Genomic DNA, 26,098 nt, shown 5'->3' with positions numbered 1-26,098 from the left:
ATAATATTCTCCTAACCTCACAGTATTGTTTTGGAACTAAAAAGAGCAAACATGATCCTGTATTTGAAAACACTTGGTAAACTGTAAAACACCATATTCATAAAAGGTTTTTCAATGTCCACACTTCCTTCCACTGGGACAGGGTAGGTATGTGAGGCAGCTACTTCCATTCACTTGTCCTTCGCCCTTTGTCTCACTGACTCCCTGTATGCTTTGTTTCAATAGGTGCCTCCCCTCCTAGCCTATAAGTTCCATTAAGACCAGAAATGCAATTTTATTTATCCCTTTGTCTCTTTCTCCTTCAGATCCTAGCATAGTGCTTTATATGCAATTGACAATTAAATAACATTTAGAAACATATTTTGGGTGCTAGCTAAGTCTCCCACATTGTCTTAATGTGTAGTGGAATGAATTGCAGGAGGTTCAAATATGTAAGTGCATTGGTCAGACAGACCCCATTTTGATAAAATACCATATTCAGAAGCACACTTGCTTTATAAGTCCTGGGTACAATCACCGTTTAGAGAAGGGATGATTTATTAAGTAGCTAAAACATTCTCACTGCTGTAGGATAAGCTTTTCAGCCTTTACCTCCATTTGTGAGCAACTGAAAATAAAAGGACTAATAAAATCCAATCACCCAGAACTTCTTCCTCTAGACAGACTGAATTATAACTTTTTAATTTAGGCAGGTAAAGAATTATTACTCTAGGGCAGGAATGTGTTAATAAAATCATCCTCGCTGCCTTTTCATTTAAAATAATCCCTTGAGCTGATTAAATGAAATATCACTTGTTTAATAACTGACAGAACATTATTTTTAAGCACAAATGTTTTGCATATCTTTGCTTCCCACTTTTAATTCCAGGCACAGAAGGGTGGAGGCACTGACATCACACAGAGGAGCCGAGCTCTGCGCTCGGATGCAGTTTGCCCTGTCATCGTGGCATCTATAATTTAGTGGGAAGCAGCGAGGTAGACAGAGCATTATCATTAGAAACCATTCTGAACAGGGATATAAAACACAGTCGCAATAACACTTGTCAGAAAGGTGACTCTAGTCAGAACTCATATCCATGAGTTTCAAGATAAATGCTGACACGGCAGCCATCCTACAAAGACTATTATTGCTTTAAAAAAAAAACCAAGTCAAACCCCCAAACAAAGCAACCGCATGAACCTTCCCCAGAGTGAGTAAGTTAGTTCGAAGTTTGCATCTGGGGTGGCATAAACTTCCCATGATTTACAGCAAGTACATCCCTTCCCCACTTGGAGAAGGTATTTTATGATGCCACAGAGGAAGGCTCCAATAGCATTTTGGGTTTAATGATGTTAAGCTATTTGGAATTCTTTCCCCCCTGTTATTTGGAATATATGAGCTGTGCCCCTAAAGCAGGTCATTAGCTGTGCGGTGGACGGGTTCATCGCCTCACCCTCAGCCCTGCTCCGCGGGTGCTCGCGTTTCCCTGTCTTCTATGTTGAGAAAAATCTCTTTGACTTGGTACTAGGCTATGATTTAATAACCCTGTTCTGCTGACTTCATAAGCTGCAAAACCTCAGAGAAAATCCCAAATCTGAATTACGGTTCTAATTACCTAGCTCAGGCAAAGGGTTTCGGCATTGAAAGTTCTATTAGTACCCATTTCACACTGAGCATCTCTGTTGCCAGAGGTCACAGGGCTGCATCCTGATTCGCCTTCTCCTTCTCCGCGAATGCAGCCGCTTCCAGGCGCCCTCCCTGTCTGAGAAAAGGGGTCGGGAGAGCTAACCGATTGGTGATTTAGTGCAGATTTTCCCTGAGTTCCCAGAACTTACTCAGAGAATGCACTTGGTTGAGGAGAAATGGGTTGTTTTCAATACAAAGGGATACTGTGATATAAAAATATATTTAAAAAATAATTTCGCCTTTACTTGATTTTAATTAATGATATTTTAAAGAAGTTGTTGATTATCCCAGCTTTTAAATGTCTAGTATTGTTTTCTAACAATTAAAAACATTAAAATAAAAATTAAAGCAGTCACGTGGTTAAAAGGAAGTTCCAGCAATAGGGCGGGTTCTACAGTGCAAACAGCCTTCCTCCCAACTCTGACCCCCACATCCCTAGCACTGTCCCAGTGGCAGTTCCTCGCGTGTCCTGTTTCATACAGGTCCCTGCAAAGATGTGTCATGCGCTCGCCAGTACATGTGCCTGCAGGTATTCTCTGGGTATGCATACATTGTTCTGCCCCTTGCTTTTCTTTGCTTAATAGCTCAGAACTTGTGCTGAATTTGAACATACACCTTCAATATCTTTATAATGGCAGTATAATATTTTAGCCTATGGGTTTAATTTTGCCAAGTTGCATTACAGATTAATTATAGACTATTTTTGAAATAGCAAAACACTTGCAATGAGTTTTCGTATATGTTTTTTTTTCCCCCCTGCAAAGGATTATTTTTTAAATAGGAACTTCTACTAGAATATTTAAGGTACCTTTGTGAAATGTGTCTTGAGGAAGAAAATTTAAAGCTAACATTTAGGGTAGGTGACCACCAATTCAGAATAACCTGAAAAGCAAAATGGATACTTAAAATGACGAGAATTTTTTTTTAAGTTCTAGAAATGTGATTTATCTCCTTGGGGGAATAAAATTATTTTTACAGCATAAGATATTCCTGTAGCGCCCTGTGACCACCTTCTGAGGGCTGGAGAGTCCCTTTAATGAGATCCAACTTTTGAAGCAAGTTAAGCTTTGATGAATGAAATAACCAAGACTTTATCTCCTTCTTAGAGAGTGTAGAAACTGCCCAGTTCAATGGCGAATGCCAGATTGCTTACTCATAATTAAAAACACTTCCTTTTATGCTATTTCCTAATCAAAAAAGGGAATACAACCATCTAATATGCATTTCTCTTCTAGAAATTCTGGACATCAACCCTGTAATGTCTATTGGCACCTTGTAGTTCTTTCTTGTCCTGGGATTGTGAGTGACGACTTGTGTAACCTGTCTTTTACCATCTTGGTGTGCAGCTCTGGCTCGGGGCTTTGCAAACAGTAAATTGCAAAACAAGTTTTTATTCACTCCAAGTACAGTGGAAAGAAGACATTCTTCTTAAATATTAAGCATAGGGAGTTCTCTCAGAATGAAAAGTTCTAATAGTCACTTATAATTGTACCCATTTGAGAGAAAGACACATTGAGGGGAAAAAAACAGTTACCCTGCTTATGCTAGAATAATTATACAATTCTTACCAAGTTTAACAATCTCTCATTAAAATGTCACTTACCACCATTAATAGAACCATATGTTAAACAAATCAGTATAAAAATATTAATAATAGTATTCAATAAATCATAAAATAAAAATCAGTATATTATAGAGAAAAATAAAAGATAATTCTATAGTGTTGTGAGTACACATGGACATGTGATAGATGTGCTTATTCATGAAGCTTTAGTCCAGTGGTTCTCAACCTCTGGCCCTTTAAATACAGTTCCTCATGTTGTGACTCAACCATAAAATTATTTTCATTGCTACTTCATAACTGTAATGTTGCTACTGTTATGAACCGTAATGTAAATATCTGATATGTAGGATGGTCTGCGACCCCTGTGAAAAGGTCGTTCGACCGCCAAAGGGGTCGCGACCCACGGGTTGAGAACCACTACTTTAGTCGGTTTGTGGATAAATTACAACTTTAAAGTGTATGTCTCCACAATCATTTTGGGTATCAGTTTACCATACTTCCCTATCTCCACTTGAGAAGACTGATTAAGGTTCTATCTAATCTGGATATTTTTGGAGGATGGGTTAGTTGTTAATTTCACTAGCATTATTAGAGATTGAACTTGTATTTGTATTGATACCATAAACATATTGCCTTCAACTTCTCCCCACCCCTCATAAGTTATATTTCAAACAAACAAACAAACAAAAAAAGGAGACAAGGTTTTCTGAGTTGGAGAATAAATAATTCAAACCTGTTCACCCTAACTTGCAATCATTCCAAGAACAAAAGCTCACCCAACCCCTGGATGATCTGCGGTGTGAGCTCTGGCTATGTGAGTGCCGGCTGCCTGGGTAAATTTAGCCCTCAGAGAAAGTGACCAGGACTGCACCTCATTGACATGGGAAACAGGTTTATAAAGATAAAAAGACGGCTCAGAAAAGGTTCAGTGATAGAACCAGGTGGCAGGATACTCAGGGATGGTGAGAAGAATCTTCATTTTGAACAAGATCCTCCTGCATTCTAAAGTTGGAGAACATGGCACCCAGGATGGCAGTAGTTGGCTTCACAGGCATGGAGTAGAAGAGAGACAAGACTTGGAAACCCAGAAAAGACCCATCAGTGTATGTATCCAAAAGAAACAGGGATTGAAAGCTCATACGTTTGCAGAGAAAATAGCCCCTAGGAGAGTAACTTGGTATTCCAGGTTCATTTGGGTAACTCAGGCATAGGGTAGGCTTTTGCAGCACATGTTCAGCAGATTCAGGATGCAAGGGGAACTCCTCAACCTCCCCCCCCCATTCCCAACCAAATCTTCACAAAGTCATATACATTATATATGGAGCAAAAGCAATAAACAAAACATACTGAATTTTCTTGCTTGCAACCAGGAGCTTGGGTTTACAGCAAATGTACTTTCCTTCCCTGGCAGCAAACTAAATTACATACAGATTAAGTTAGGTGGAGGAATAAATTTCATCAAAACCGTGTTGGATAATCTAACTTGGATGTTGAAGTCAACAGCAGCTGCTATGGATATGATATTAGAGTGTGAAAAATCCAAGAGAGCAGTGTTCACTGAGAAGAACAGAAAAATCACAGGATAACCTCAAAAGACTCCTGCTGCACTATTTACCAAATGTGTGTCTCTGGTAAGCTGTTTAAAACACTTCAGGTCGTTGTTGTTGTTTTTTAAAGCACTTTCATATTATGTCTGTAATACCTTCCAGGAAACCCAGGAGTAAATACCCCATTTTGTGGGGAAGGAAGGCAGCTCAAACGGTTGAAATACAAGTTTAAGGGGAGCCCGCTGGTAGAGACAGAGCCAGGAGTGTAATGTGGGTTTCTCTCTCCCAGGGTAGAGCTGTTTCTGTGATATCACAACCATCCCATTAAAGGACTTCATTTTCTTAGCACATAGTAGGTGTTGACAAATGCTTAATAAATTAACAGTGACCTGTTAGATAATTACCAGGAATAGGAAAGAAGTGCTTGGGGAGTTACAAGAAAAGAGCACTAACTGGAGGAAGATGAGAAGTTATCACTTATATTAGCAAATAAATTTGGTATTCTCCTTTAATCAAGAAATTGAGGTAGAGGTTTTAAAAACCATTGTAAGGATACCCAGTTCATACTTTCTAAATAAGAAGGAGATAAAAAGGCAATATTCTTCTTTGAGGGGAATACGGTTAGCTCCCCAGCAATAATGTTATAGAAGGCATTTTTTAAATGACATAGGGGTAGCCCTATCTAAGCACCACCTGACTTATGTAGGAAAAAACCCCATAATTAAAACTGCAGCTTTGATGCTTTGCTTTAATCATCAGGTAGAGTTTTAGGTCACTTTGAAAGTATAAAAAAGGATTGTGTGGCAATCAATTCCTTTTATTTGTTCTTTCTTTTGTCTTTGTCACTAATGTAGAAATAGAAAACAAATTATAGCTACCCTATAGCTCTCACAAGTCAGAATAATTTAGTTTCAATAGACTTGGTGATACTGTTTAAACCTTGAAAGTTAATAAACATGGATTTGTAGGATTAAAAATATTGAACTATTGGAGTGCTACCAATTCACAAAATTAAAGTTTTATAACCCAAAGTCGAAGACTGTATTCTACAGTTTAAATATTTCATATCTGACATTTTCCAACTTGACAATGTGAAGTCTGATTTTGATTTTTCAATCCAATATGCGTTGGGGAGTTTAATTCAAAATCAAGATAAAAACCATTTCTGAGACTACCATCTCTTTCTGTTGTTCCCTTCTTACTCTGTTTATTTTTTCACTTTGGATAACAAACGTTCCCACCTAATTGTGCTGTACATATATTGGAGAATGTTCTCCTTAGGCATGAACCAGTGCACATGGGTTGTTAAAGGATGAAAACCTTGACAATCAGAGTGTAATGTGGGCAGTATATGACCAGTCTTACCTATAAGTTACATTCAAAGAAAATGCTTTTTAAAATTTTTTTAAAGACTGTGAACTACTACAGAAGTTCCCTAGAGGTGAGCATCTGCAAGCAGAGACAGGAGTTGAAAAGTTGGGTCACGTGGTTCTGTGAGGTCTTCGTCAAGACCTCAAGGTACAGGCAGGGCCTTTTCATGCTATGGAGGTGCTTATGTCAGTAGGATGGCCAGATGAAGTGATGTGGTGGTAGGATTCCTTGCTACTCAAACTCAGCAGCCAGACCAACTTTGTTTTCTTTTGCAAGGCCTGTGGAATCTATTGGAGGTGCGTACACTGCAAAGAGACTTCTACAGAGAGAAATAAGCAAGCTGAAAAGGCTATCAGGGATCACATAGAAAGGCAATGTAACTCTAAGGGCTTTCTCACTTAAGTGGGCTTGCTTTTTGAGAGTGTCTGTTGGAAGTATGTTTTTGCCTATAAGGAAATTGGGAAGATCTATACAGCTTAATGTTCCAGTTGGATATGTGGACAGAAATGAAGATCTCCATGTAAATACTGGTACCATTTTGTGAGGGCTGTAGTTGTGACCAAAGAACCTTCATGTTTATTAGCTGTGTCTAAAAGGAAGGGCAGGTTTACCCCTGAAGACACTGGGAAATAAGTCACAACACACCTTTGACACTATCAGCTCTCCCCATTCTCACAGCTTTCTGAGAACACAGACTATTCAGTCTCACCAGGAGAGGAAACTCAGGTTCTCTCCTAAGTTCCCTTCAGTAAATTTAAAACTTTTTTTTTTGGGGGGGTGTGTTCTTGATCATGGTTTAATTAAGACTGACAGATCACTAACTCCAGGTCAGCAAGGATCTCCTTGGATACATTTTGTTGTCAAATTCTCTTTCTGAGTAAATGGGAAGACTAACACATATCATTTCTTAGATAATGTTTTAATATCTTGCATTGAATAAAACTTTTTTTTAATCAAGTTACAATGGTAGCACAGAGCTCCACAAGGGGCTAAGGGGTTGCAGATGGCTGCATTACTCTAAATGTTCAAGCTTGACTGACCCATTTCATCAGCACTGTCAGAGCCTTGCACTGATACATGTTGACAACATTTAATCTTAAAAAATTGAAAGAAATGAATTAATATGCAAATTTCATCAGCTTTGTAATAAAAATGTCCTTGAAAAAAAACAGTGAACATGACCCCCGAGGAATTGTGTGAATTATCCCAGCTCAATTCTTTAAGTTAGTCAGAGGTACACGGGTCCGCAAGGAAATCAGTGCAGATTTGACTTGGAAATAATTATGATGAAGAACAAAACACAAGCAGGTTGAATAAATGTAACAACTTGGGAGAAAGTCTTAGTCCTGTTTGTTATTCACTTTGAATTAACAGGATTAGGTTTGCTTTTTTGAAAATAAAGGAACACCACTGTGTAATTTTAACACCTAAGTAATGTGGGAACAATATTTTCTTAACTATTTAGTGCATATTAACAATCACATTTGACAAAAATCAAAGTTTTTTTTGAGGATATAGTTGAGTGCATCTTTTTGGTAAAACAGAGGACTGTAAGAAACTCTTATATTTAGACCATGGTTTATATAGGATTTCTGAACTGGTCATTTTGACAGAATTGTGTGGTCAACCCACTTGCAATACAAATACAATTGACTGATTTTTATTGATACTGAAGTGGGCAGCTATTTCAACCGAATTTACCCAATTGATGGGATCGTGTGAACAGAGTGTCTAGATGTGAGTGAGGTTTATAATAATCTCCATGTGGGCACGTGGAAGCTCGGTGTTGAGTCACAAGCTCAGTGCAGGAAGCAGCCGTCTCGGTGGGCATGCAACAGTAGCCTCTGCCTGGGGTCTGGACCCAACTCTAGAAGCAACGCTGGGGCTTGGTCATAACAACTGAATATTTCTAAGTCAAAGTTCAAGGTTTTTAATGTCCCCAATAACAGTAGCCTCTGCCTGGGGTCTGGACCCAACTCTAGGAAGCGACGCTGGGGCTTGGTCATAACAACTGAATGTTTCTAAGTCAAAGTTCAAGGTTTTTAATGTCCCCAACGCAGATATGAATGTTAACAAAGGAGCTTCAACCATTAAACAAAATAATACCAAACCAAAGAACATATCCATAACAGCTTACCTGCAGTCAAAATGAATGAGTGAATGGCTTGAGGATAGATATAATTTTCTGTCCTCAAGTAAATTCTAATTAATTTATTTTCCCCCCATTGACCCTCTTCTACTTCCCTCACACCCTTTCCCTCAAAAAATGCATAGACACAGACAACAGTAGAGTGCTTACCAGAGGGACATTCTCATTAATTTAAAGAGATGTATGGATATTAAGGAAAGACGTGTGGTTTTCATTTCAACCCTTTGCATCTTTGTGCCACAGGCTGGAGAGGCTTTCTCCGTCCCTCAGCACAATGACTCTTCCGAGCTCTGGGGTCCGAACGGCTTTGCCATTGGCTCAGTCTTTACCTGGGCACTGCTGGCTTTGCCAAGGGCAAGTCTACACAAACTACATTCAAGCTGTTTTTCAGACATCCATATACTTTCAATGCTGGTTTAAAAACTAAAAATCACACCAAAAAACTGACTGTCTCACATAAAGACACAGAATAAGGGTTGTTAACAATCTGAAAAAGCCCACATAGGCCCTGTAACTTTCCTGATTTCATAGATCATATCCTGGGAAGACAGAGGCACTAGAATGCAGCCTTTGCCCAACCAAATTAATCTCCTCTGTAAGCTTTTGTGGTTCTCTACAAAAGGCCTCTAAGTTTCTCTTTTCTTTCTGAATCTACCTTCAGTAAAATCCTATTTTTATAGTGCCCTTTGCACCTGCTTGCATAAAATGAATAACCCAACAGTTTAATTTTGCACTATTCTGTCGGTGAGGAAGTGATATAAAGTTGCAGATAGAAAAAAATAAAACCCTCCCTTGGTGTCCAAAATTAATATATATCAAGTGCAAGGGAAATCTTAATCTTTTTGAAACATTTTTCTAAAATAGATGTTCTTTTATCATATGGCACATCAAGACCGGTTGGAGGGAGGGAATGAGAAAAAAGGCATTTGGTTAACATGCTGCAGAACAGCACTCTCTTTCCCACCTCACTTCAGGCTGTTCTTGAGAGATCTGAACAGTTGTGTAATAATGAAAAATGGGCGATACTTGTGGGGCATTGCCTGCGCTCACACACCTCCGCCCACGCATTCATCATTCTGCAGGTATTGTCAGTGAAAGTTTAATTGCATAAACACTCTGTAACTGTCCTGTCATATTTCTTGTCAGTCTGGATTCTCTCTCCGGGCTCACTATCTCACAAAACTATAATTGAATTGCTACCAAATCACAAGAGTCCCCCCCCCTCCCAAATGAAATCTTTATGAATAGAATTTGTTTTCTATCAGCAGATTTGACAAATTGTGCCAGAGGAAGGGCCCTGGTGATAATTTTTGAGTTTATTCTCAATCTAGCTATTTGCTGAATGCTCTTATCTATTTTTAAAAAATTTTAAAGCCCCAGTGGGGGGGTGGGGCGGAGCATCCAACAACCCGAAGGGGCTCTGTGGCAATAATTCCGAAGCCAGTGGAAAAACGGGAAGATTATCTCTGCCCTACTGTAAAACGGTACCATCGGTAAATGAAAAACATGCAGATTAATTCAGAATTAAGCATGGGATCTGTCAGAGATAAGATTTCAGCAAACTATGTCAATTCTTAGTTATGAGGTATTAAGTACCCAATTTAGTCAAGTGTTTATTCCATTAAACTTTCACTTCATTTCTCCTTGCACCAAACCTCTCGGTGATCATTACTCATGTAGAAGCTCTGAGCAGCCTGATTCCTTTGACAGAGTTTTAGGACCATGAACAAATGAAAATTAATCAAAGGCATGACATGCGATTTACTAAATATGTGATCATGAAATTTTCATGCATTTACAACATGGTCAAAGTACTAATAGTTTCCCCAAACAAATAAGCCAGAATGTATCAGATGTGGAATAAGGCTTATCTTTTGTTTCGTCTTTGTTTGATTTTATGCTCTGGTAAGCCGCATCCCCACTCCCGTTTCACAATACGGACTCTCAGCAAAGGCCTGAATACCAGCCATTCTCTTAAAATTCTATTGGTGGTGTGGGCATGAAACATGGCTCCTGGCAAATAACTCTTAAATGGGACTAGGCTTCACCCAGATTGACAACTGTCTGATTGTTTATGTTTTTAAAATGTGCTTATCAAAAGCATGTAGGATTGATGGGTGTTTGTAGATGAAGTTATGTTTTTGCAACAGACTTAATTTAGGACTAAGGTTAAGGCTTAGGATAAATGAGTGCATTAGATGATTAAAGAACATTTGTCTTGTGGGACATTTAAGTCATTTATTTATGACACTTAAAAACAAGCTAGGAAAGAAAGCACCATGGGTTTAACGAATCAGCTTTATACAAATGTTAAACTAAAACTAATGACTTTTTTAATGGAACTTCAAGATATGTCAGTTTACTAAATATCCAGAGGCAGAATCAAATGTGCCGTGAAATAAACATGATGAAAAATATTGGAATTTTTAAAAATCACTCAATGCTACGTATATGTGTGTCTATATTCCCACATGGAACTTCTTCCAAAAGTTTTTTTTTTAATTGCCATTGCTTTCATATTGAGGATCGAGGTCTTCGGCCCCTCTTCAAAGTGCTCTTTTATTTTAGATAGTAGAAAGAGGTATTTTGATGGTAGAGGAACTTGGACTATTGTGCGGCACTGTGCTGGGTATGATAAAATACCTTGTCAGGGGCGACTAGATGGCTCAGGGGATTGGTAATGGGACATATAGAGCCTTTCACCCATAGGTCATTGGCTTGAATTTTGTCCAGGTTGGCAGTGACTAAAAGTCATTAACATCTCATGACTGCTTGGTGGCCTATGGGAAATGAGTTTCTTAATGTATTTATATATGTAAGTCCGTATATAGCACCTACGGCCAGGGCATCTGGGCATCTCTCTTGCTGTTACAGAAGTGTTCTACCCAATCTGCCAACCCCCTCTCTGTGTAATAAGGAGATGGCTGGACACAGGAGAGGAGACTTTTAATTCTCTGTGAGGTCACCAGTTTTACCATTGCTCTTACTGGTGTTTTTATTTGAAGAGGATGTCCCCGGACAAGTGAGAGGCATTGACAAGCACACTGATATTTTACCAAAGACACAGGATATACTTTAATAAACCATAGAGGGGGGAAGCTTTGAACCCTAGAGAATTTACATCTTTCTATTTTATGATCAATACCATATGCAATTTTCAAAATTTTCCAGATTTTATTACCAACTGATAAAAAAAGTAAAAGTAGGCAGATGGTATCATCAATCCTAATTATGTGGAAGCCTGAGGCTTGCATAATTAGCTCCTGGCTAACAAATGACCACGAGGTACATTTCTACCCTTTTCTGTCACCTTAGTTTCAAGTCATCATTTCTCCCTTTTTCAAGGCCTCTTAATGATTCTTCTCCAGGACTACTCACTCGCTTCTGAATTAGAGAAATGGCCTTTGGAATGGTTTCCTTTGCTTCCAGTCAACTCTACTCAACACATCCTGCACTTTCTTGCAAAAATAAAGGATCAGGTGTTAAGTTCAGTGAACATAAGTTACTTGTGGATAGGAATCAGCTTAACCTCAGAAAGACTATTCTATAGAGCCGCTTAGGAAGGACGGATAGTGCCCCCAGCTGGTGGTCCAGGTGGAGGTTAGATAACTACTTTAGGTGGCTACTGAGAAGCAGCCTGGTGGAAAGGTTAAGGATGGAAACTCTGGTGGTGCCAGGCTGCTTGGGTTTAAATTCTAAGCTTTCCACCTGTATGATTTTTCTAAGTTTTTTTAAAAAAGGTCTTTTTTTTTAGTTCCTTCATCTATAAATTGGGGAAAATAATGGTACCTTCTTTATAGTATTTTGTGAGAAATGAAAGAGGCAACACCTATAACGGGCTTAGCAGAGTGCCTGACACTTGGCGACCGTGCAGTGAATATTAGTAGCTCGGTTGTCTAAGGCAGTCAGGGGTCCATAGGTAGTTGTACAGTGTCACCCTCCCCAAGGGAGGATCCTTCCAAATTCAAAATTTATTTTTGTATGTACAAGTGGTCAAATAATGTTTTAATTGGGTCACTGCTCTGTTTAATGAGTTGTCCTAAGAACTTATCATATGCATCTCAGGTGCTTTCCCCTGGCAGCCCTGCTCCTCCAAGATCTGGGCCCACGCACCTTGGCTTCAGTGAGGAAGACAGGGCTCCTTCCTGCCTCCCCAGTGCTACTGGGATGGGCCTCTGGGTGATCATCTCTACCTTTTGGGTTGGTTTTCATGCGGGGCATGCGAGTCAGCCCTCATCACAGCCACCCACGATAATTGAGCCTTTCCCTGATTTCTTACCCCAATTGCCTTTTTTGTGTGCCTGAAGTGAGATAGCAGCACGATCCCTCCTCTTTTTTTCCTCTGGTTGTTGACTGTGTATAAACCTGATGTGATCAGTTGTCTGAGGGCAAGTGTCACAGCTTCTACCTTTTGGGTTCTCTGTAAGCACCTAGCAAAGTCCTTGAAACAAAACAGATCCTAGGGCCACAGTCTGCATTGGTGTGGCGTCAGCCTTTTACCATCTCCAATTTTGATATAGGGTCATTTTGAGAAATAAATTACTTAAAACATGCCTATTATTATAATTGGAACGTATAGGTAAAACATAATGAAAACTATTCATATTATCATTAATGTTAATTAGAGTAGTTGCATTCGAGTATTTGCAAAAAGTTCTACCTTGAGTAGAAAAAGCTTTGAGAGAGTCGGTACAGTTTCCAAAGCTAGCATTTCCTGAATGTCAGTCAGGAAAGTCAGCCTAGTATTAATGAAAGGAGGCAGTATGGGCCACCTCCCCTCCCAACCCTTCTTCACAGCCAGGGAGATCAATAGTCAGAGGAAGTAATATTCCTGAGAACCTATCAGACAGCAGGCATTTTTAAGGCCAAACAAACAAACTCATAAAACCCTTGACAATGTACTTCTAAGTCCCTGACCGTCGTGGTTCATGTATGTCTGGGTATGTCAAGGCAAATTGCTTCCAAAGAAGCAATGTTCCTGGGCTGTTAATTTCAGGGTTGCAGTTTCAAACCTGAGATTGGCTGGCAAGGCTGCTAGGAGCAGCAGATTGTAATAGAACCTACCCTACTCGTATACTGTAGCGCCCTGATTGTGGCCATCACATGGCTGCATTGTATTAACACGCTCTGTCCCTCACATGATGGTCAGCTGCTGAAGGCAGGAGCTTCATCTCTGTTTCCTCCGTGCTTCTTACAATGCCCGACACATGGCAGACATGGACTCGATGGTTACTGAATCCTAGACAATCCCTATTATCAGGTGGGCCTGGGTTTTGAAAGAGAATTCCCTTTGGTTAATAACAATTAGAGAGAAGATATAGGTTCTTCTCTCTCTCAAGCTGCTTTGTCAGCTCACAATAGTTGGCTGATGTTTCCCATGGGTCCCAAGAAACCCATGATTGTGTTTCATGAGCAGATGCCTCCAGGAGGATATGCACCTCCGGATGGACTCCCTGCTCTTCTTGCTTTTCCTCCATCTCATGCCTGCCTTGGGGGGCTGGTTTTGAAAGGAGGCGCCCAGAGAAGCTGCAGGGAGCCTGGCCCAGCACTGGCCAAGGTGGAGCAGAGAGCAAATGCAGAGACAATTTGGCTGTGCTCCTGGCAGAGGAGGCAGGCACCTAATGGGACCAAGGGACTCAGGGCTGAATTCTGCCCATAATTAATTCAGGTGCCACTGGAGTTTCAATGGAAGGAGGAAGGCAGAGGAATGGATTAGATAGTTTTAGTCCTAAGTGAGAGACTGCATTTTTAAAAAAGATGTTTTAGCCCAATGAAATACGCACAGACAGGGTTAGTCAGGGTTCTCTCTGGTCTTCAGAAGCCCCTTGAAGAAAATTCCTCTGGTTTGATTCCTACCAGGGTCCTATCTCCTTTCTCCATCTAGTTCCTAGGCTTCCCATCTACTCTTTCCCTAATTCTGTACCCTTAGCTCTAATCTTGGCTGATAAACTAACCTGTTTTGGGGCAGGCCACTTCGAATTTCCATCACTTTCCCCTCATCTGTAAAATAAGGATCACACACTGACCTGCCTCCGAGGGAAAGGGTGTGAATTAACTTCTGTGATTACCTTTCTCCATCTAGTTCCTAGGCTTCCCATCTACTCTGTCCCTAATTCTGTACCCTTAACTCTAATCTTGGCTGATAAACTAACCTGTGTTTGGGGCAAGCCACTTCGAATTTCCATCACTTTCCCCTCATCTGTGAAATAAGGATCACACACTGACTTGCCTCAGAGGGAAAGGGTGTGAATTAACTTCTGTGATTAGCAGTTTCTGTGCTCTGCATACATCAAGCTGGATATGAATGCCAGCCATTATCACAGTGGCCTGAGTACACTTTGCTGCTAAAGTTATACTCAGGATAAAACTGCTTGGCAAAGAGCTGACAACTGGAAGTTGCAAACTTTACACAGAAGCAATATTTCCAGCATTTCCCCCAAGCAATCATGAGTAAATTGCTCACTAGGGGTGGAAATGGTTTCCAGCCAGTTCTGCCTCTTCTGATCTGTGCACCCTGCAAAGCTCAGTCAATGCCAGGTAACCGATCCTTCGCCAGACTGCTCTTTAGTGCAGAAGAATTCAGAATGCTATAATTTGGACAGCGATGAAATTTCTTTGCAGTGCTATGTATTAAAAGCAAATAACGTTTGCTTTGTTCAAGACAAAAGTTACAGAAGTAGAATCTACAATTTTTAATTATCCAATGACAAAGACCACCACATTTTTTTTTTTAAATGGGAAAGAACAGGCCATCCATTAACAATTTATCTTGAGTTTCATTTTAGAAACTCTGAAAATGTACCCCTTATCACTACAGGTAAAGAAAAGTCAAAATTATGACCTGAAAAGCTATATAAAACAACTTAAAAATAATGGGTTTAAAAAATTGATTTTCTAAACCTCCAATAGGTTTAGGAAAAAATGCTACATATAAACTGAGTGAACCTATTTGTATTCTGATAAGAGGTCTGTGTTTCTATTATTGGACAAACCATTTGCTACCCTGTACATACCACTGTATTAATTTATATAAAAGCTGCACTTTTTGGAGTCACAACCACTGTGTTCTAAATTTTGAAAGAAAACGTTTCAGAATGTCATACAGAACTATGCTGAGCTCCAACATCTTCTCTGCGAACCAGAGGGAGGCTGCCCTTCTGTAGCTATGTGAGTCATCAACACAGATTCTCACAGGTCAGCGTGTGGAGCCTCAAAGGATGCCGCTGTGCATTCTGGGAACTGGCCTGGAAGGGCGTAGCTCAGGCACTGGGCCAGCAGAGCCTTGTGGGAAGAAAGAGATTTTACCCTATTTTTCTTTACTTCCCTCAGACAAGGTCCTAAAAGTACAAGGTTGTCTGCAAATGTTCTCATTGTACACAGACAAGCACACTAGAAAGCGTGAGCGTACACAAGAAGAGGTGACAAGCCTGCCTAGGCCTTGCACTCCAGAAGAGAGCAGGGGGAAATATTTATTCCCTTCTGGGGAAGTGATCTTATTTAGCTTAGCTTGGAATAAAGGTGACATTTAAGAATAGACTACTTCCTGCATGAAAAAATGGTACTGCATCAGGTAGCTTTTTTGAGGCCAAGGAAGCATTCTGAATGTGGCAGGATCTCCTTGTAATGGTACTGGCTTATTTTTGGAGCATATATGTCATTTTCATTGAGGGGTGAAAGGTCATTTCTATTTCATTTAAAAATAACAATGATATAGCTAAGGAAAAGAAATCCTATATAATAGAAGCCTAATATGCTAAGTGTCCAGTCGTCCAGTTGGCCATTCAACCAATCAAAGCGTAATATGCTAATGATATGCTAAGGCCACTCAGCTGCTCACTATGATGTGCACTGACCACCAGGGGGCAGATGCTCCAACCAGTAGGTTAGCTTGCTGCTGGGATCCAGCTGATCTGGACTGAGTGAGATGGAACAGACCCTCCTGGAGCCCTCCTGTGTCTCTCCCTGGCCCCGATCATGCACTGGTGGGGTCCCTCGGACTGGCCTGCACCCTCTCACAATCTGGGACCCCTTGGGGGGATATTGGAGAACCGGTTTTGGCCTGACGGCAGAACGACCAGTTGCTATGACGCGCACTGACCACCAGGGGGCAGATGCTCAATGCAGGAGCTGCCCCCTGGTGGTCAGTGCACTCCCACAGGGGAGTGCTGCTCAGCCAGAAGCCGGACTCACAGTTGGCGAGCACAGCGGCGGTGGTGGGAGCCTCTCCCACCTCTGTGGCAGCTCTAAGGATGTCCAATTGCTAGCTTACAGACATCCCCCGAGGGCTCCCGGACTGCAAGAGGGTGCAGGCCGGGCTGAGGGACGCCCCCTCCCACTGCAGTGCATGAATTTTGGGCACCAGGCCTCTAGTAATTTTTATAAGTTTTGGATAAAAACTGAGTTTTTATGTTGAACTGATGATCCCTTTGGGTTATGAAAATATTAGTTTTTGCTAGGCTGCTTTCTGACTATGACATGTGACACTTCCATGTGCACCTGGGGTTCCCAGGAGGCAGCCAGTGTGGGGATGGTGCATGTATCTGGACCATTGCTATAGCTGCAGTACAGAGCCATTTCCTATTCAATTCTGAGAGGTAACCGTGGTACATTATCTGATGGATTTATCTTTGCTGATATTATATGAATATGGAAAAGAATTCAATGTGTGTTTACAGTTTGATAAACATTCAACATAAATTATACATTTTAATTTCATTTATTTGTTGGGGACTATGGAAAGCAGAAATTTCATCGCATACAAACTGCCACTCAGATTGAAGAATCACCAGTTTCCTGAAAAGGTACACTAATTGCAAGAACAAAATTCATTTCCATCTGAAGTGAGTCACTATGGCTTATAATCAGAGTTTTTAAAAGGCAGCAGTGGTGAGCTGTCCTAGTGACTATACAGTTTGTATTTTACACTTCCAGTGGATCCAACATTGTCATCGAGAATAAATCAAGTGCTAATAAACCTCCTTCCATTGCCAACTTGAATGTTGTAGTTACCACACTATATCTGAAAGAACTTGGCCTGATCTCTTAGCATTAGCATGCGGAGCAGTCTCCATGATATTATCTTACATATAATGACTCCAAAAATCTCACAGAGATTAATGGTGATAACATAATTCCAAAAAGTTGCCATTCTACATGCAGAAATATATTGGCAGTAAAAACCAGTCACTGTGTGCCTTTCCCCAGCAGGAGATCTCTCACTTTTCTTTGATTTTTAAAGGCTCCAGATCAATAACTGGAGTGTCATTATTAACAGCTCCCTCAACACCTTGGCCAGCACTAATATTAAATCCATTACACCTTCTGTTTGACATTTGCAGTACGGCAGAAAGTGCTGTAGATACAGTCACATTGTCTGGGGACTGGGGTTGGATGTGGCGTTAGGAAGATGTTTTCCCCTTGCCTGACTTCTAAATTCAGTTCATTGATAGGAAACTTGAACCAATAATAAGAAGAAAAGAACCCTGCACCCCCAACGACCCTGTATTAGGTGGTAGATAATTTACCCATAAAAGTACAAGTGTATCTCATATCTAAGCAGTTTTTCAAACAAAATATTGATCTGAACCTCAGACAGTTTTTTATATTCATCTGTTCCTCTAATTATATCACTTGTGAAAATTGTCTAATGATTTCAGAAGAATAGAGCTCCTGTAGAAACAGGAGCTGATCAAATTGACCGTAGCACAGAGGCATATGTAGAAAAGGCAGATTATTTCCAGCCAGGCAAGTACTCAACTGCTTCAATTTTGCTTGCCTTTAAAATATCCAGGACATACAGTAGGCGAAACAGCATAGAGATCATTCTACTGCAATGATTATCTTCACCCCCAACCTGCTCCCCCAAACAAGCTAGTTCTGCGTGGAACTTAACCTCTATTTTTAGACAGCAAATGGTTAATGGTGTTGCTGTAGTTATCCTTCACCAAAAGTACTGTCTCATACATTTTGCTAAATTGTCTAAATCCTGGTGCAGTATTGATTTCTCCCTCAATGAGCTTGCACCCATTCAATAAGCTGCAAGAACCTCTCATCCTGACTGAATTCCCTCCAAAGCAGGACCCAGGCACGTGACTCCTGACAGTGGTCCTATAGCTGGGAACTGATTGTTAGCTGGTGGGAAACAAACCACTGGAGACAGAGAGGAAATTTTATGTTATAGTGAGAAACATGACAGGGAAAGTGAAAAAGCAGGCTACCAGAGCATGTACTCGTATGTTATGTTATTTAAGCAAACAAAGGAACCCCACCACATGACTGTATATGTGTATAGGAGTAGAAACAAACCTGGAAGGATGGATATAGAGTACATACACGGGGTTATTTGGGGGTCATGTCATGTTGGTTGCTTTTTGTTTCCTGTATTTCTGGACTTTTTATAACAAATTGAATTAATTTTATAATTAGAGAAAAACCAACCTGTTTTAGTAAGGAGGAAGGCGTAAAACCAACAAAAATGTTATGACCTAACCTAAGGAATATTACTCTTTGCTGCTAAAACAGGGAGATTTTCAAAGTTCCTCTAGGACAGCAGTTCTCAACCTGTGGGTCGAGACCCCTTTGGGGGTCGAACGACCCTTTCACAGGGGTCGCCTAAATACATCCTGCATATCAGATATTTACATTACGATTCATAACAGTAGCAACATTACAGTTATGAAGTAGCAACAAAAATAATTTTATGGTTGGGGGTCACCACAACATGAGGAACTGTATTTAAGGGTCGCAGCATTAGGAAGGTTGAGAACCACTGCTCTAGGATTTCTTAAAAGAGCTGCTTTTCTGCTTATTAAGTGTTTAAAAGATACAGCATTGAAATTTAGTAAGAGGGTAGCACTCATAATCCCAAGATTACAGAATCATTAAGAGTGAGGAAAAGAGTCACGCAGATCCACAAAAAGAAAATGACCCACGCAGACATCATGCCCGGAGGCTCTGTGCTCCTCGGCGGGCAGGAGCCTGGGGGACAGCACACAGCAGTCTCCTCCAAGGCACTGGGGCAGCTCCGGACAGGCACACCGGAACCCTTTCACTTTCAATACGGCCGCCTATTTATTTTTCTTACACCTGCCTCAAGAGTTCCCCAAAAGAAAGATATTACTAAACTATTAAGAAATGTGCATACATATAAAATATTTATCTGGGTTTGCTGTCCAGTCTACAGATTTTTTTCCCTCTCTCATTATCTTTTTTTAAAAATATATATTTTATTGATTTTTTTACAGAGAGAAAGGGAGAGGGATAGAGAGTTGGAAACATTGATGAGAGAGAAACATCAATTCAGCTGCCTCCTGCACATTCCCTACTGGGGATGTGCCCGCAACCAAGGTATATGCCCTTGATCGGAATCAAACCTGGGACCATTCAGTCCACAGGCCAATGCTCTATCCACTGAGCCAAACCAGCTAGGGCTCTCTCATTATCTTGAGGCTGGTTAAAGACAAGGCAATCAAAGGACTGGCAGTTCAAAGAAAAGGAATTCCGATCATGGCACAGTATCATGCCTCTTAGGCCGGTTTAGTCACTCGCTTCCTTTTATTATTATGCCAAATGTTGTTTAGATTTCAGTCATTTAGTAATGCTACAGTGAACACATCAGGGCTTCTGAAAATTTTCCTACCTACCAGTCCCCTCATTTTCATAATCATCACATATTGATATCCCTTTCCAACCACATTACACTATTATTTCACAAAGAATCTGTGTTTTACCAGAGTTTAAAAGATTATGATGCAACGAAGAACACTCTTCAAAAATGTTCCTCCGAGTTATTAGGAATTAGGAAATCTTGTTAAAATTCTTCCAGCTTTTAAGAAACATAAGCAGCTTTGGGATGTAGTGCCTGACATGAACTTTTAAAGTAATTCCCTTGGAGCAATGATCTGCATTAGTGAGGATATCCAGTTAAAGGGAGCTCCCCACCCCGCTTCTCAGTATTTGAGCAGTCAGTCTAATTGCCTTTTCAAGCCAAAGACTGAAAAGAACCCACACTGCAGACTTTGAAAGCAAAGTGCGTTTACCCTTCTCTAATGGCAGGAGAGACACTCGCCATCAAGGGAGAGAAACCTTCTTACGCGACTGTCGCTAATGAGCCCAGGTGGTTAAGGAGTGTGCTTAGAAAGCAGAGTTTTTGATTTTACTAGTTAGCTTGGCTCAAGAAAGCAGGGGAAAGAAACCCAAGTTACTTCTCAATCACACCTCAACTGTTAAATGACAGCACAACCTTAAGGGGGATATGCTACTCTAAAACCCAGAATGAAAAGATGCCCGGTGAGGACTGAGGGCTCCGAGTGCACCTAGAGTTGCTTTCTGCCAACTGTGCTTCAGAGAAGGCCTGGGTCTAGCCGAGCTCTATGTGCAACCTTAAATCGGTGTGATTTGGACTCCAGCTTAGGATATCCTAGCAGAACTGGTTTACAGGCTGTGGATATTTTCCTCCCGTCTTTTCCAAGTGACAGTCACCCTTAACGTGTTTGTGATTGTGGAGCAGAACTGGTTTACAGGCTGTGGATATTTTCCTCCCGATCAAAGTCTTTTCCGAGTGACAGTCACCCTTAACGTGTTTGTGATTGTGGCGACATCAAGCTCGGTGTGAATCAGCAGTGTAAGTGGGCTACTAAGAAGACCTAGTTCCACCATAGGTGGTGTTAACAGAAGTACAGCAGCCCGAACGGAGAAAGGCCAAAGTCCCTCTGCTTTGTACTCATCAGAATACATCTCGAGGGCCACACTCAGTTCCTACATTCATATTTTTCTAGGGTCACTGCAAACTGAAGCACAGCCAGGGAAGGGTGACTAGGGTGGCGAGAGTCTTAGGAACATGCATCATGGCTGTGGAATTAGGCGGTTGGACCTGGAAAGGAAGGCAGGCAGGAGGAAGGGGCATTTGGTGTAAGTGATTTCATATATTTGAGAGGTTATGATGGGCAGAAAGGAGTAAATCTGAAATGTGGTCTCGGAGAGTAGACCTTGGATCAGAGGGAGAAGCTACAGCAACGTAGACTTCAGCTCCATGTTAGGGATAATTTCTATTGGAGCTGCTCCCCAAAGGAGTGGGTAGCCTAGTACCCACTTAGCTTCCCATCAGGAGCAAGTTCCAGCAGAGACTGGAAGGTTACCTGTTGGTTTTGCTATAAAGGGATGGCTCCGTAGGTTGGAGGTCAGATTAAAGGATTGTTGACAATCCTACTTAAACTGATAGTTTGTGATTCAGGGAAACAAAGTCCACATTGCTCAGGCTTTAGTTCACATGAAGATTTATAAACTTCAAATCTTACACACTGAGTGATTATCCTGAGCAGCCCAGGCTCCCCTGTCCCAGTCGACATGAAGGAATAGACAACTATGTGCTTGTGCTGCTTCTCCATCAGCCCAGATGTGAACATCCTAATGACTGAAAAAGCAGTTCCCATGATCTCACGGACACATCTATTCAGTAAAGTCAGTGAGCAATGCTATAAGAATATATGACCACACCCCCCAACAAAATTTTCATTTGTAAGTAATAAAGAGCAGTCTTAACTACTCTCTTTCTCAGGCGTGGTGCTCACTGGAGAAGGATGCTCACTTGTGGACAGATACTGCCCTACAAGCTGCAGGTGACCTAAACGAGGAAACATGGATTGGTTTTAGATGGAATTAAATTATTTTCCAAAAAAGGACAACTATGTTTTTTCCCTGTGTGAGCAAACATGCTGTGATTATTTATAAGCAGGTCAAATTAAAGTGTTTCCTTAGAAGTATGTAGAATTATTTTAGTGGTAATCTTTAGAGCTTTTAATTATTTTCCAAAAAAGGACAACTATGTTTTTTCCCTTCTGTGTGAGCAAACACGCTGTGATTATTTATAAGCAGGTCAAATTAAAGTATTTCCTTAAAAGTATGTAGAGTTATTTTAGTGGTAATCTTTAGAGCTTTCCCCCCCTGTTTTTATTTCTATAAAAATGCTTTTGTGTTGTGAATCTGTTTTAAAACAGCATATCAAATAAAGTCAAGCATCTTTAGAGTGCAAAAATAATTTCTTAAATAAGCAAATAAAACTTTGCACTTCAAATCAGGCCTTGATTCATTAAAAATCTTAAACTTCTCATGAGAAAAATTAACATTTAAACCAGTGCTGCTTGGCCAAGCACTCCACCACACAAGAATATGAAATATCTCCTCTAAAAAAGTACAAAAAGGACAAAACCACAAATGTGGAACTTCAATTAATTTAAAGCCCCAATCAGCAAAGAATAAATCCTTCGCAGATCTAATTACCAGCGCTCTCGGAAGACCCAGGCCGACCAGCCAATCTTCCCCGTGTTTGAACAGCTTGATGAACTAGGGGACTGATGGATATCAAGTCATTTTGTTTAATTTATAAATGGATTTTCCCCTAATACTTAAATTATCATCAGTACAACACAATGAAAATGGGAACATTCTGAATGCAAAGTCTATAAGAGTCCTGGAAGGAATCCCAATGAGGAATGTCACCTCTGTTCATTCCTCTATACAATTGATCTAATTAAATACTGAGGGTAGAAAGGCAGTTTAAAATGTAGCCATTTCTGTTTTCTTTTTAGCCCTAATTTATCTGTTCACATCTTTCAAGTACCTTCTGATGCTTACAAAAAAAGAAATTGAGATTTCTGCAAGTCCCTCATACTTTTAATTCTCTGTAAGCTAATATTCAAAAAGACTCTGCTATAGATTTTGCTGAATAATAAATAAATGCATTACATTTAGCCACGGCAACAACAAAAGGAAGAGGGCTCTCCAAATCTGAACCTTTCCCTCCAATAATTTGACAATGAAACTAAAGGCACTAGTGCCTTCTATATTTATTGTTCAACTGAAATCAGATCCCTGGATTATACTTATTAGACTGTCTCCTTATTTTCAAATCTCTTCTTTATTTAATTACTGCCTGGGACAGAAAGCTGCATGGAATTGTTAAATACCATTAAACCTATTTATAATCTCTTCACACTGGCAACTTGTGTGCAATCATTGGCAAAGGTCCTGCCCACCAACCCACACGTTGGGATTGCAATTCCCACCTGGCTCGGGGGTCTCTGACTGGGAGGAGGAAGATGCTGAGCTGGCTCCGTCCTCAGTGGTACCCTGGGAGAGGAGACCCCGCCCAGGTGGGAGCTTCATGCCCAGCTGCTCTGCCATCTCCACGTGGTCCCCGGGGTGGACATAGTCAAAGACGCTGCTGCCTGTCAGCTCCACCTACAGGGGGAAGAGAAAGAGTGGGAAAGAGAGGTGTCACAGGCTTTCAATGTCATATTCAGGACCACTGTGATTCAGATTCTGAGCAGAAAAGGAAAGATACGCAGCCCCCAGAAACAATCCTGATTCGAAGTCATTATCCTCAAATGCTTAAGGATTCTGGAAATTGAAAGAGAAAGATTTTTTTTCACATGTATTTATTTAGCAATTGTTTAGGACAGTTTTTTCTCAAACACTGTTGTTTGCATAAAGCCCAAACATCCTGTGAAATGTGGGTGAGTCTGCCTTGAGTTCAGCTGTTTTATCCACGCATCATCAAATGCTCACATGTTGGGTGTCAGCCGGATGATTGACTGAATTCTCCAGTTTTCTATTGAGAAGTTGGAGCTTTGTATAGAAATAGCCAGAGACAGCAGATGAGTGTTTTCCTTAAAGCACACAGATTCCCAAGATGCGTATTTTTACATACCAGCTTATTTCTATGTAAATTTAAATGGAAGAAGTGCTGCTTACAAATATATGCAAAGGCATAATGTTTTCATTAAATATTACTCATTAGCTCTGTAATCATATGGAGAATTTTCCACGCAAAAGAGGTCAGCTGGGGTCTGCAGCGGCCATTTTGTTTTTCTGCTGGTATCAGCTTGTTTTGCCTTCAATCTAATAAAATTCATGGTACAAATCTCCTTGAGGGCTTTAAAATGTTTTATTTTGTGGGCTCTTTGTATCAGGCTGAGTCTGAAGGTAGAGAATGAATAGGAAATATCAGAGGGGGCTCATCCTGAAATGGAGAAACTGCCTATTTCGGTGCTAAGGGGCCAGAAATTGCTGCTAAGGATCGGCCTTACCTCTGTACTCCTCTGATGCTATAGCGCTTCCTTCCTTCCAAGAATAGCAATCATGCTCCTAAACTAGTGTAGTGGGGTTATAGGTACAATGACAGGAAGAGATGGATCAGCAACAGAACAAGGAAAAGCTCTTCCCCGGGTCACTAATGGGTTTCCCAGTCCTCGGCAGTTGCACGGGCCAGCGATGATGTGCCACAGGAACCGCCAGTTCAGGGGGCCACAGTTTCTCGGTGGATATTTACCTAAAACGCCTTCCTACCTCATCGCCTTTCCTGTGCAATTTGCTTCACGCCTCCAAATTCCACCAGAATGCCTGCACCCTTTCCTGCGAGAAGGAGGGTTGTCACAGAGAGCCAAATCCCAGGGCAATTACTATCCCCAGATCTCCAAGTCCCGGGAAGATGAGCACATCCACTCCCAGGCCCTATTTGATTAAAATCTTAACAGGCTACACATCTTCACCATCTATCAATTAACAGAGGTATAGCCAGAAAAACGGGAGGCTAAATTCAGTTTGGTTAATAGCTATTCCTGAAAAAGGCTCGCATAAGTTTTACCGAAAATGAGGTACTTTCTCTCTGCTATTGAATTACACTCTCCTACTGTATTACCCTGCTCCTGACTCTATCATTTTACAATAACTATTTCCTCCATTTGATATTGTTACAGAGAGTAAATCAGAATTCATAAGTGATCAGTTCCTACCCTCTGGGAGGGAGGGATTACATGGAAATAATCCCTTTAATGTGCGCCTTGCCTCTAAGCATTTCACACAGCAGTAAATGGGTAAGCTGACTTTGAGCAATTAGGAAATTAAATGAAACTAATAAAATGTGTGTTTTAATATTTCTTGATGGTTATTTTGTTTGGGGATTAGTGAATATGAGGGAGTCTCTTTTTCATTTTGCATGGAGTCCAAGTGCACCACTTTAATAAATATTTCTGTCACTTTCCTCAAACTCCGAGCCTTTCTCTAATACTGAAATGTAGCTTTTGGCACAGACCATGGATTGTGATAAGATGACAACACAGGTGGGAGATCCAGTAGAATTTTAGGGGTCCTGGTGACTGAATATTCATGTAAGCCGATCGTACGGAGGAGGAGGAGGAGGTCGCTGGCTCCACGGGCCTGGTTTGCTTGGATGTGCAGGCATTTCCTTTCCACAAAGTAATGTCCTGAGAACAGCACATCTAGAACAAGACTGCGTCACCATGTGCCATATCACACTATGGCACAGTGAGGACTTTCTCCGATGATCTCCTAGGATCCTGAGGTCAAGAGACCCCAGAGCCCACTATTAGATAGGAAGGTTGGCACTGAGAATTTGACCCTGTCACAGTCTTTCTGTATATATTGTAGCCAAGGCCACACAGTGTGACCTTGTGTAGGAGAAAGCACAGAATACTTGGGGTCATAACCTGACTTAAAAATCAGACCATTTTTCTCCTCTGCTGTGTGACCTTAGACAACTCATTTAACTTCTCTGGGCTTCAATTTCCTATTCTGAAAGGCCGCAGTATTGCTGCTCTGCAGGACTCTGGGGCGCACGCTACATGGATAGCACCCCCTGAGTGCCACTCCATGGGTGCAAGGCAGGGCCTGAGAGCTGGGATGAAAACAAAACTTGCTTTACCTGCCTCAAAGCCTAATTTTGAAAATCCAACGAATCCATGCACAGAAAATCACTTTGTGAGAAATAAGCAGTACAAGAATGC

The 26,098-nt window shown here is 40.9% G+C and overlaps 1 protein-coding gene across 1 annotated transcript in view; it reads right to left on the bottom strand.

The window, feature by feature from the left end:
• The window catches only part of NPAS3 (neuronal PAS domain protein 3), a gene marked incomplete at its 5' end in the record, with an annotated part of 646,962 nt that overhangs the window by 101,446 nt on the left and 519,418 nt on the right, over positions 1-26,098 (bottom strand). Inside the window, one exon of the mRNA XM_014546418.1 lies at positions 23,360-23,534. Within this exon, the coding sequence (XP_014401904.1) occupies positions 23,360-23,534 (175 nt within the window). The remainder of the gene's footprint in view (positions 1-23,359; positions 23,535-26,098) is intronic.

This window comes from Myotis brandtii, unplaced genomic scaffold (genome assembly GCF_000412655.1).
Source record: "Myotis brandtii unplaced genomic scaffold, ASM41265v1 scaffold443, whole genome shotgun sequence".
Lineage (NCBI taxonomy): Eukaryota > Metazoa > Chordata > Mammalia > Chiroptera > Vespertilionidae > Myotis > Myotis brandtii.
The sequence above is the reverse complement of the archived record's forward strand: the minus strand, read 5'-3'. Positions and strand labels throughout refer to the sequence as shown.